The sequence below is a fragment of the Pongo pygmaeus genome, chromosome 1 (genome assembly GCF_028885625.2).
Source record: "Pongo pygmaeus isolate AG05252 chromosome 1, NHGRI_mPonPyg2-v2.0_pri, whole genome shotgun sequence".
NCBI lineage: Eukaryota > Metazoa > Chordata > Mammalia > Primates > Hominidae > Pongo > Pongo pygmaeus.
The window spans coordinates 80,268,389-80,281,166 of NC_072373.2; the positions used below are offsets into that span (position 1 = coordinate 80,268,389).

General features: G+C 38.3%; 2 protein-coding genes across 9 annotated transcripts in view; one reads left to right on the forward strand and one right to left on the reverse strand.

Annotated features, from left to right (window-relative positions):
• The window catches only part of FIRRM (FIGNL1 interacting regulator of recombination and mitosis), a 57,365-nt gene extending 47,464 nt beyond the window's left edge, over positions 1-9,901 (reverse strand). Inside the window, exons 1-6 of one of the 5 annotated variants that reach the window (XR_010123168.1) lie at positions 9,770-9,901; positions 6,053-6,092; positions 4,043-4,131; positions 2,300-2,404; positions 1,715-1,855; positions 780-908 (exon numbers count right to left, since the gene is read on the reverse strand). Coding sequence is in view for 4 of the 5 variants with exons in the window: in XM_054495364.2 (XP_054351339.1) it covers positions 780-945; positions 1,715-1,855; positions 2,300-2,404; positions 4,043-4,131; positions 6,053-6,092; positions 9,770-9,880 (652 nt within the window). In the remaining variant the exon portion in view is untranslated. Of the gene's footprint in view, positions 1-779; positions 946-1,714; positions 1,856-2,299; positions 2,405-4,042; positions 4,132-6,052; positions 6,093-7,004; positions 7,114-9,769 lie in introns of those variants that run through there. The other 4 variants (XM_054495364.2, XM_063648999.1, XM_063648996.1 and 1 more) reach the window with 4 other exon arrangements.
• A 49-nt stretch (positions 9,902-9,950) lies between these two features.
• METTL18 (methyltransferase 18, RPL3 N3(tau)-histidine) lies at positions 9,951-12,454 on the forward strand. Of its 4 annotated transcripts, none has more exons than XM_054495440.2 (2): positions 9,951-10,168; positions 11,087-12,454. In XM_054495440.2, exon 2 carries the CDS (start codon positions 11,288-11,290, stop codon positions 12,404-12,406), a length of 1,119 nt encoding a protein of 372 aa, XP_054351415.1. In that variant the 5' UTR covers positions 9,951-10,168; positions 11,087-11,287; the 3' UTR covers positions 12,407-12,454. The 4 variants fall into 4 exon arrangements, with proteins under 4 accessions (XP_054351415.1, XP_054351406.1, XP_054351427.1 ...); XM_054495431.2 differs by having other exon boundaries at positions 9,968-10,079; XM_054495452.2 differs by having other exon boundaries at positions 9,974-10,113.
• Positions 12,455-12,778: the final 324 nt, after the last annotated feature.

The window sequence follows — 12,778 nt, forward strand, 5'->3', positions numbered from 1 at the left end:
GTTACGACCAGCAATTCTTTAAAAATAAACTAGTATTGGCTGGGCACGGTGGCTCATGCCTGTAATCCCAGCACTTTGGGAGGCTGAGGCAGGTGGATTACTTGAGGTCAGGAGTTCAAGACCAGCCTGGCCAACATGGTGAAACCCTGTCTCTACTAAAAATACAAAAATTAGCCAGGTGTGGTGGTGGACACCTATAATCCCAGCTACTCACGAGTCTGAGGCAGGAGAATTGCTTGAGTCCGGGAGGCGAGGTTGCAGTGAGCCGAGATTGTGCCACTGCACTCCAGCCTGGGCGACAGAGTGAGACTCTGTCTCAAAAAAATAAAATAAAATAAAAATAAACTAGTATAAAGTGCATCACATGTAAAATGAGATATTTCATTATAATATGTATATGAGAATAGACATATTTACATACACATATGCACGTATTTATATGTATTCTGGAAGGAAATATAAACTGCATCTCAATATCAGTTATGGTTAAAAATATGTGAAAGTTATTGTCTCTGAATATGGACAACCTCAGAGATTATAAAGTTATATAAGTTAATCATTGTGGAGAAATTACAGTAACTAAATACGCAAATCTAGGTTAAGGCACCCAAAATAAATTTTACAAATTCCAAATTTAAAGATTAAAAATTTATTTGGTAAGATTTAAATCAATTTTAATGCATAATTAGTAAGAAAATAACATGAATCATTAGAGACAATTTTAACTGATACATGATTTATAGTCACCATATACTAAGCAGAAAGTTTTCTTCACTCACCTATTACCATATTCAAGATATCATCATTTTCATCTACTAAAGGGTCCATGCAAACCATGTCCAGCAGTTCCATTAACTGCTTTTGGAGAGAATAGGCCTCCTTGAAAAGAGCCTGGAGAAGCTCTGAAACTAGGTGTAAACACCCAGAATACACAGATTCACTATTCTGATTATGGATAAATAAAAATGAGAGAAAAAACAAATCATAAAAAGCTCAAGAGCCAAATTTACTTTAATTCATACTATTAGAGATCATAAATTTACTGAATCACATATTCATTCATTGTTTAGTGAACATCCATTAAATATAGTGTGCTTCAAGAGATGGAAGCATGTATAAAATATTATTTCTGACTTCCATGACCTTGCAAATACAGAACTAAAAAAGGGTAACATTAGGCCAGGTGCATGACATTTTTAGCATCCTATCAGCAAAGAGAGGTATTAATTAACTAGTGATTTTCATTCGCCCAACAAATAGCAATATTAAAACTGTCTGTGACCCATAAATTCCAGGCAAGCTTTTGTGCCTCAAGGCTACCTTTGGCATGTAGAGATGGACTAAATAAGGATTAACTTCCCTTTATAAAAGGAAATTCTGACATCTAATCATAATGGTAATTGAATATTGATCAATGCAACATGACATAGCTATTTCAGGATCCCTGTGTCTGTCTCAACACAAATTCTTAAAACTTCTCTCTTTATAGAGAGGAAATAAGATAAAACTAAAAAACCCCAAAAAGCCACTTTTAATGACTTCCTTAAAACCACTTTTTTTGCAACAATTATTTACTTACATGTTCTTTATTCTATGGGAAAGTTTATTTCAATAATATAGACTAAAATGTAAAATCTTATACAAACATTATTTTACTCAGCCCCTATGCACATTGATTATATACCATTCAAACTATAATTAGACCTCTACTCACCTTACAATGCACAAATGTGCTTTTAATTATATGAAGGACTGAGGAGGGGAGACTCTGAATATTTTCCAAAATGATGGATTCCTGTGTGGCACAGACATGCTGAACACATCCTGTAAGAGCTCCTAAGAGCTGCACCATCGTCTGTGAATAAGGAAGGAAATTTCATTTAGAACATATTTTTTGTGCGCTGAAAAGGTATTAGTCACTATGCTGGGTGCTACAAATACAGCAGTGAACAAAACACAGTCTGTTCCTCTTTTCACAGAACTTTAGTCTATCAGAACTACATATACTGGAACAACTGTCTAGCCATTTAGAATCCTAACACAAACTTCAAAACACATGGCAGGTGTTCTACACATATCCCTTGAAAATAAAGGTAGGGTCAGCTAGCTTGATGACTTGTCTTCTTATAAGAGTTTATTATTCAGAATTCATGTTTCTATATTCACGTCTTTAATTCTATAAATTTAATTCCAACATTAGGCCATTACATAAGAATACATAGCTAATCAGTATCAGTATAAAAATTTTGACATTCTTTAAGCTCCCTCTCTCTCCTGCTTTCTAATACATTTGACTTACTTGTAAAATATTCCTTAGAGTGGTCTGGATTTCCAAATTTTGGCTTGACAGTCCTCTGGCTTGACTGGTTAATTCATACATCATGTCATCAAATAATTTCACAGTCTGTAAAAACAAATCAAGTAATAAACAGGAATAAGAGAAATCACTAGAAAAGACAAGACAAAACTTTACAGAGAAAACACAATACGATAATTTGAATTTGCACTAGTAACATCCACGGGCTATCATCTAGCTTAACAATTGTACCCAATTAAGCACAAAATATAGAGAAAAGGTATTTTTACAATATAATCCCCCCAAAAGCCCCAAACAGAAATTTATTTTCCATTTCTATGGTTTGAATCTATTTAATAGCATCAATTTTTTAAAAAAATCACTCAAAGTTCATGTTTTAGAGATGCAAAAAATAAAAGTATTACTTTTGCACAATAAATTTGACTGTCTTGAAGAATCCACATTCATATAGTCATTTACAAGGGTATTTTCTGGAAGGAATTTGCACTGAATTGCCTATTCACTACTCACTTATTTTCTAACAGTTTCCTTTTGACCCAATTCAAGCTAACCTTCCTGAATTAAGGGTATAGTAAATGACCTTACAAACAAGCTTTTTGTCTGTGAAAAGTTAGCCACCCTAGATCTTAATACTTGGATCTTTCTAACAATTTAAATGACCTAAACATTACAAGAATAGCAACATAGTCAACAATACAATGTAGTTAAAGAAAATACTGTTTCCCATAGGCCTGTTAACACTCAACATCCATTTTCATCTATGTAACAGTTGAATCTTTTTCTGGTGGTCAAGAACAAATTCTAAGAAATACTTCAGATACAGAATCATCAAGTGACTATGAGTACAAGAAATTTGAAAGATTATGTTTAAAAGCTAAAGTTAGAAACCCATTTCAATAAGAGATTAATTACAAATAATGTTTCATTTTGGCACCAAAGTATCTTTAGTTCCATTTAAAACAAAAAAAGTATGCTTGTGCTTTTCAGAGAAAACATATACCATATATATCTAAAATGTAATAATGTATTCTGTGAATTTAATGTTTTCTCTTAGTTACTTGATTTTGCCAATATTCCAGCTTTTCTTTTTTTTTTTTTTGAATTGAGGGTTTCACTCTGTCACCCAGGCTGGAGTACAGTGGCTTTAAAATACAAGAGCATTTAAAATTGACTATAAATAATTTAAGTTCAGTTAGTAAAAGAACCACACAATCTGAAAATATAAGTTTTTTCTTTTTCTTTTTTTTTTTTGAGACGGAGCATTGCTCTTATTGCCCAGGCTGGAGTGCAATGGCACGATCTTGACTCAATGCAACCTCCGCCTCCCAGGCTCAAGCAATTCTCCTGTCTCAGCCTCCCAAGTAGCTGGGATTACAGGCACCCACCACCACGTCCAGCTAATTTTTTGTATTTTTAGTAGAGATGAGGTTTCATCATGTTGACCATGGGTGGTCTCGAACTCCTGACCTCAGATGATCTGCCCACCTCAGCCTCCCAGAGTGCTGGGATTACAGGCATGAGCCACCGTGCCCGGCCTATAACAGTTTTTAACTGCCTAATGATCACACTAACACCATTATAATCTCACATGAAATCTACTTACTCCTTATTTTTATTTTGAATATATTTGATATATTAGAAAAACAGAGCCGTAATTAATAATAAATTATCTAAGACTGAGGCTAGATTCCTTATAACATGTATTTTCAGGTAATAGTATTATACCTTTGGTAACACTTGTGAAAAGAAAGTCTGTTCCAACGTCAGGTGGTTCATATGAGGTAAAAACATTTCTACAATAATTTTCAAAATTTCTGTAAAGCAAATAACATATTTTATAAAAATATTGTCATGTCAGTCAACAAAGGCCACTGCCCTTTATTAAATGCAAGAATACTACCAATCTAAAGCTTGATACACTTTCAAAATACCACATTCTATATAGAGAAACTATTAATAGCCAAAAAAAAAAAAAAGAGAAAGGAAACAACCTACATATCCAACAATTGTGGACCAGTTAAATAGGTGTGTGTACATCTATTGAATAGGATCTGTCATCATTAAAATGACATTTTAAAACATGAAAAATGTTCACAATGTAGTTAAACAAAAAGTTTCCAAAATATAACACCAATTTTAATATAGATAAACATGTACAAAGAATGATGGATAGGCTGGCAGGAATATACGGAAATGAGATGAGTCTGTTCTCATCATAATCTTAACCATTTCAGATTAGATGTTTTGTAATCTTTTCTGTTTTTCTATATGTTTCATATTTTCCACAATGAACATGAATCACTTCTATACTCAAGATAAAAAAATAATTTACTTAAAAAAAATTATGCCACGCATGGTGGCTCATGCCTGTAATCCCAACACTTTGGGTGGCTGAAGCAGGAGGATTGCCTGAGCCCAGGAGTTAAAGACCAACCTGGGAAACATGAAAAGACCTCATGACTACCAAAAAATAAATATATAAATAGAAAATTAGCCAGGCATGGTAGCACGCACCTGCAGTCTCAGCTACTTGGAAGGCTGAGGTGAGAGGATTGCTTGAGCCTGGGAGATGGAGGCTGCAGTGAGCTATGTTTGCACCACTACACTCCAGTTTTGGTGACAAAGCAAGACCCTGTCCCCCAAAACAAGCAAACAAAAACATAGGCCAAGCATCATGGCTCAGACCTGTAATCCCAGCACTTTAGAAGATGGAGGCAGGAGAATAGCTTGAACCCAGGAGTTCAGGCTGCAGTGAGCTATGATCGCATTACTGCTCTCCAGCCTGGGCAACAGAGCGAGATCTTGTCTCGAAAACAAAACAAAACAAACTTTGGGGCCAGGCTCAGTGGCTCATGCCTGTAATCCCGGCACTTACGGAGGCCGAGGCAGGAGGATCACTTGAGCTCAGGAGTTTCGAGACCAGCCTGGCCAACATGGTGAAACCCCATCTCTACTAAAAATACAAAAATTAGCCAGGTGTGGTGAAGCATGCCTGTAATCCCAGCTACTTGGGAGACTGAGGCAGGAGAATCACCTGAACCTGGAAGGTGGAGGTTGCAGTGAGCAAAGATCACGCCACTGCACTCCAACCTGGCTGACAAAACGAGACTCCAACAAAAACAAAGGAAAAAAAAAATTAGGTCCCATTACACAACGTAGATTCAAATTATAAATGAATATTCCACAACCAAGTGAACTCTAAATAGAAAAGCTAACTCAAAATATGAGTAAACTGAGCAGTCTAGTCTTAACTCTCTTCTGACTAGAAGAATAAATCTCATCAAGTAAGACTGATGAAGACATGAAAATGAGAAAGTCAACTTCCTCCAAATGATAAATTTGTTATCACCTAGACAATCAGCTTTTGGCAATTTAGAAAGCATTCTCTAAATGACACTAAACATGTTAGAGGCTGATAGTTATTCAGTAGACTGCAAATCATGTTTTATATGGGTCTAATCGTAACAACTAACGTTTAATATTTACAATTTGTTTATACATACATCATCAACAAAACACTTTTGGTATTTATCCAAAATGTAATTTAAAACTTTTAAGCACTGGAATTTGAAGGAATTTGATCATTTCAAGTAACTGAAGGTTATAAAGGCTGTAACATAGAGAACAGTTACATTTCAAGGGAATACAAAACTGTAAGGACACATCCACTGAGGTATGTGGGGACTCGGACCTTAACATCAAAGTAAATCATACAGTTAAACCAATTTTACTTACGAATATGCTCAATCCAACTGTCAGAATGTTGAGACAATGAGTAGGATAATTAAGGAAGATACTAGTATCATAGTAATAGGGTATTCATTACTCAGAACAAACTTAAAAAAAAAATAAAACCCTTTTGAAATTTAAGCAATGACCCATAAGAGATTGGAATTGGACTCAAATTACTGGCTTAATTTTGCTTTTAAAAACTTAAGATTTATTAGGTAAACAGTATTGTGAAAACACATTAAAGAAATATTTTGAAAATTGCCCAGGGACAAACTTGCCTTTTCAAATATTTCATAGTCATGAAATATTTTTGGCAGATGAGAAACAGTGCTACAATAATTCATAGGTTTATGATTTATTTATTTTTTTTTTTAGAGAGAGGGTCTCGCTTGGGGCCAGGCGGGGTGGCTCACGCCTGGAATCCCAGCACTTTGGGAGACCTAGATGGGCAGAACGAGAGGTCAGGAGTTCAAGACCAGCCTGACCAATATGGTGAAACCCTGTCTCTACTAAAAATACAAAATAATTAGCTGGGCATGGTGGCGCACACCTGTAATCCCAGCTGCTCAGGAGGCTGAGGCAGGAGAATCACTTGAACCTGGGAGGCAGAGGTTGCAGTGAGCCGAAATCGCGCCATTGCACTCCAGCATAGGCGAGACTCTGTCTCAAAAAAAAAAAAAAAAAAAAAAAAGAGAGACGGTCTTGCTGTCACCCAGGATGCAGTGTGGTGACATGATCACACCTCACTGCAGCCTCAAGCTCCTGGGCTAAAGTGATCCTCCCATACCAGCCTCTCAAAGAGCTGGGATTAGAGATGCACACCACCATGCCCAGTTTGTACTTCCGATTTCTATTACAAGAAATTTCTCTTTCCTCAACATTTCTATCATACTTAATTTATATCTGTCTTAAGTCACTCATCACCTTCTATCTTATTTTCATATTACTTACATACCTGTCTTACCAACCTTATTTGACTGAAATTCTTCTGCACATAGCAGCTTACAAATACATGACAATTCTTCATATACACCATCAAGGATAATTGTTAGAAATGTTTTACTGTAACAACACTGTAAGAATCATCAAAGAATGTCAATAACAAAAATGAATAACCCGGCCGGGCACGGTGGCTCACTCCTGTAGTCCCAGCACTTTAGGAGGCTGAGGCAGGCGGATCACGAGGTCAGGAGTTCGAGACCAGCCTGGCCAACATGGTGAAACCCTGTCTCTACTAAAGATACAAAAAATTAGCCGGGCATGGTGGCATGTGCCTGTAATCTCAGCTACTCCGGAGGCTGAGGAAGGAGAATCGCTTGAACCTGGTTGCTGTGAGCTGAGATCGCACCACTGCACTCCAGCCTGGGTGACAGGGCGAGACTCCGTCTCAAAAAAAAAAAAAAACAAAAAACCCATAGTCCTACCACACTAATACAAGAATTCATTCCTCTTCTGAAATCTTATTTTTTACAGCAGCAATCAAAATGAGGTCATCATTAACTCAAATTTGAGTTCAGTAGGGTAGAATTGGCCTCATGAAAAAATTTCAGTAAAGCTCAAATAATTACTAGCTGTTCCAAAATTAGTCAGTTATGATTATGCAGACATGCAGGTAAGGTCTGGAAAATAATACATAAAATGCAAAACATGAAAATGATTTTGGGGGGTAATGGCATTGTAGATTTGTTGCAAATTTTTCATTTGTTAAAATAGTGAAGCTAAATTACTACCATAAGCTGAAAAAAAGTATTGTCTAATTAGACTCCCAAGTATTTTTAAAACATGAAATATTTTTAGCCCTTTAATGAATGCTTACTATGTATCAGGCACTGTTCTAGGTGCTGAGGATAACGCTGTGAAGAAAATCAACATCCTGCCTTTATTAACTTTGCAACATAATGTGTAGAAGTGGAAAATATACAAAGCAAACAAGAGCATTTCTTTTAACGGTAATGCGCTTTTTAGAAAACTGAACAGGCCAATGTGATACAAGTGTAAGACTGGGTTTGGGAGAACTGCCTAAGATTGAAGGCTCTGAAAAAGCCCCTCTAAGGAAGTGACATTTGGGCCAAGACATAAACATGAAATATGCAAAAGGCTGAGAGAACAAATCAGGCTAAGCAAAAAGATCTTGAGGTAGGTGAGCCTAATGTATTCATGAACAGAGGGTAGTTAACTAGGTATGAGAGAAGGGCAAGGCTTAGATCACCTGGAGCCTTGAAGGTAAAGTGGTTTAAAAAGGGAAATGACAATATCTATGTTTTTCCCCTCTTAACTTTTTTGGAATAATGAATTATGAATAGAAACAAGGAAACGATTAATACTCCAAGTGAGAGGTGATAAGGGTTTGGAATCAGAGTGGTAGCAATGAGGATGGAGATAAACGGATTCAAGACATAGTTTGGAATCAGAAACAATAGAACTTACTGATCGAGTGTGTGAGAGAGAGAGGATTCAAGGTTTCAGTCTGTGAAACCATTTACTCAGATGAAGAAAACTAGAGGAAGTTTGGGCTTTTTTGAATATGTCGTTTGAAGTGCAAAGCTAGGTGGGAATGTTGACTTTCAACTTAATGAAGTCTCTCTATAAGCTTGTGGGGAAGAGGAATCACGTTCCGTGTCTCTGTTCTCCCAAAGCCTAACAACATGTCTCACACACATTATGCATGCAGTTTAAGTGTTTTTGAATGTTTTGAGGGTGGCTATTTGTTTTCAAGTTGAAACTCCTTGAAGACGGCAATTCTATATCTACACAAAAACTAAAAAAGGGGGCTTTGGCACCTTCCGAGATTTTGCTAATGTCTAGGTGAATGACTTCTATGTGATTATATGGGGCTTCAGCTGCACAATATTTGTGCAGTATTGGGATTCTCTCAAGTGAAGGTTACTTTTTTTGAGCGTAACTGTATAAAGCTGGGCTCAAATGTTGTGAAAAAGATACATATACATATGGTTTACCATGAAAGGCTAGGATTCCAGGCACATTTACAACCACAAAGGCATGAGACCAATCAAGAATGTGCTGCATCCGGACGAAGAAGGCGCTAAGCGCCTCAAATCCAACAGTTGAAAGCCAAAAACAAGCGGAAGCAACTCTTTCAGAAAGACTCCAGCCTGGGCGAGAGGAGTGAGAACTTGTCAAAAAGAAAAAAGAAAGAAGAAAAAGAGGTCTGAGAGGGGGAGGACGAAAATCATTTTTATTTACTGAACTTCTTTTAAAGATTTCACACCATAGAACTATGTCCTTTACTTCTTAACAACGCTAAGAAAGGCCTTATTCATATTCACCACCCTTTTTACGGGAGACAAAAGCTCAGAGTATCTCGCTTTACCTCAAACTATTAAGAGCCAGAGCTATCCTCATATCGCAGGTCTCAGTCCTTGCCTCCCCCATTACCCACTAGCAAAAGTATTTACACTTAATTGCAAGCAACGAGTACAGAAAAACTCAAGGAATGGAAGAAAACGCCACATCCACTGCTAAAACCTTGGGTCAGAACACGTCCGCGAGCCTTTCCAGGGCCAAAGCCTTAGATCTACAACGGTTGTCCCTTCCCCTCCAGTCCCTCGCTTTTCATCCCACTCACTGACAAAGAAAAGAGGGAGTTCAGGCCGCGGTAATATAACCCAGCCTGGCGGTGGGTCTGAAGGGACAGAAGAAAAAGTTTCGCGACCCGCCCACACCCCTCTCTAGGTAGAAGTGACAACCAAGGAAGGATATGAGGAGTCGGGGCAGGACGGACGGCAGTTCCCGGCGGCATAGCTCCTCTGGCCAGCTACTTAATTCTTCCAGGGGAACGGCGCTAGCTGGGACCGCGCGTTCCTGAGACATACTTTCGTCAAACAGGAGAGCTTCAAACCAGTCCCGCCAAAGCCCAGACCGGAAACTTGCAGTCCCGCCAACCCTTGCGCGCCCTCCGCCGGCTCCAAAACCATAGAGAGGAGGACGGCGGGTTTCTTGGTGAGCCCGGGTCCCTAAAGGCCGGAAAGAAAGTCGGGCTTCTCTAGCCCCTGGAGGACTCGACTCACTGGTGAGCGATTTAGGTCCGGAGGAGGCGTCGTGGGGTGAGCTTTTTCAGACGCGCGATCCCAGGACACGTCGGGAAGCTAGCATCCCTAGGTCTGGATCACTGTAAACATTACATTCAAATGGGGAGGTGAGGGCCAGAAGTCCCCACTTCTGGGGTCGGATTTGTCCCGGGACCTGCAGCCGGAAGTGACTCCAAGCCTTGCAGCGTGATGGGAGAGAAAAGAGGCGCGTTCCTAGCCTCGGGACTGGGTGACCCGCCTCTCCACCCAAATTGTAAATCTTGTATAAAGGGAACAAAGATCCCACTTGCCAGAACTGTGAAAATTGAGGCAGATGGTATAGTGTCTAGCGCAGTAGATAGAAGATTCTCAACAAAGTTGCTTCTTATTTCTACAGGTCTCTCCAAACTACTGCAGTGCCCTAGTTTGCGTTTACTCTGCCACCAAATTAGTCTTAACTAATTATTGCCAAATTACCCCCACTTCCATACACTTAGGGCTGCTGTTCTCGACTAAATGTTTGGAGTGAAGTCTTGGATGAATTTACACACACCAGGCCATACCTATGCGTGTTTTTAAAGGGACGCTGACTTACCAAAATAAAATACTGCACGTCTTCTGTAAAAGACAGAAGTGAAGTTATTCTGGAAGCTTAGGGGGTGAATATGGTTGGACACAATCAAGACAGCTGAAAGACAGCAAGTAGCTAGGCTGTCCTGTCTGAATATCTTGGACTTTATGTTTGTCCGGGTGGTGGTGGTGGTGGTTGCTGCTGCTGTTGTTCTTCTGTTTGTTTTTATAGTTGATTTTCTTCTCCCACTTTTGAACCCTTAAGGTGTGTATGAGTGTCCAAATCTCTTCTCTCTCTCTCTTCCCCACAACTTTTTAAGAAAAGGCAGCTGTATGGTGGGACGGGGAGGAGTGGGGGTGGCTGTTTAATATTACACTTTAGTGAAATGTGCCATTTTGCTTTAATCATCATTTTCTTACTTTTTTTTTTTCTTTCCAGAGCTGCTTGGAAAGAGGACCAAAGACGTCTAAAAAGTCATGGGAAATATCTCTAAATATTTGTTACCATGTATAAGCTGCTAAAGAGAAATTGGGCCCAACAAAACTAATTGAATAATTGAAGCAGATTTGTGTGTATCATTAAATTCTATCCAGAAGTTGAAGAATCTGAATTTAAAGATTGTGTGCATTTAATAAGAGAATGACCTTTCAGTTTAATTTCACTATAGAAGGCCATCTGGAAAATGAATTAACACCCATTAGAGATGGAGCTTTGACCCTGGATTCCTCAAAAGAGCTGTCAGTCTCAGAAAGTCAAAAAGGAGAAGAGAGGGACAGAAAATGTTCTGCAGAACAATTTGACTTGCCTCAGGATCACTTGTGGGAACATAAGTCAGTGGAAAATGCAGCTGCCTCTCAAGACACAGACAGTCCACTCAGTGCAGCCAACAGTTCAAGGAACTTGGAGCCACATGGAAAACAGCCCTGCTTGAGAGCTGCCAAAGAGCATGCTATGCCTAAAGATTTAAAGAAGATGTTAGAAAATAAAGTCATAGAAACATTACCAGGTTTCCAGCATGTTAAGTTATCAGTAGTGAAAACCATCTTGTTGAAAGAGAACTTCCCTGGAGAAAACATAGTTTCAAAAAGCTTTTCTTCTCACTCTGATCTGATTACAGGTGTTTATGAAGGAGGCTTAAAAATCTGGGAATGTACCTTTGACCTCCTGGCTTATTTCACAAAGGCCAAAGTGAAATTTGCTGGGAAAAAAGTCTTGGATCTTGGTTGTGGATCAGGTTTACTGGGTATAACTGCATTCAAGGGAGGGGCCAAAGAAATTCACTTTCAAGATTATAACAGTATGGTGATTGATGAAGTAACCTTACCTAATGTAGTAGCTAACTCCACTTTGGAAGATGAAGAAAATGATGTAAATGAGCCAGATGTGAAAAGATGCAGGAAACCAAAAGTAACACAACTATATAAATGCCGATTTTTTTCTGGTGAGTGGTCTGAGTTTTGTAAACTTGTACTAAGCAGTGAAAAACTTTTTGTAAAATATGATCTCGTTCTCACCTCAGAAACCATTTACAACCCAGATTATTATAGTAATTTGCACGAGACTTTCCTTAGACTGTTAAGTAAAAATGGACGTGTACTTTTGGCCAGCAAAGCACATTATTTTGGTGTAGGTGGAGGTGTTCATCTCTTTCAGAAGTTTGTAGAAGAAAGAGATGTTTTTCACACCAGAATACTCAAAATAATTGATGAAGGATTGAAGAGGTTCATAATTGAAATAACTTTTAAGTCTCCTGGTTAATTAACGTTCACTGAGTATCCAAAATGAAATAAACAGAAGGACCAAAAATTTGAGTGTTTGATTTCTGTTTTGCTATTATTTTTTCTGAGATTTTGATGTTGTTTGTTTAGTTTTGTTTATCCGAATCATAAGTGAGCTATGTTACCAATCTTGTACTCACTAGGTGAAACTGAGAAGGTATCCTTGTGCATTTGATGAGATCTCCTGGGAAATCATTTTGTAGGAAAATCCGGTATTCTCCATCTTCATTCTATTTGACCTTTTACCACCTTTGACATTACATGAAATTGTTCCCAGGAAATTCTGCCATTTCTTCTCTCAAGTCTGTGAATTTCCTCCCAGTCTTCGTTAGTTCCTTGTTCACATTAATAT

Coding starts and splice junctions, on each gene's coding strand:
- METTL18 (XM_054495440.2), top strand. CDS start 11,288: ATGACCTTTCAGTTTAATTTCACTATAGAAGGCCATCTGGAAAATGAA.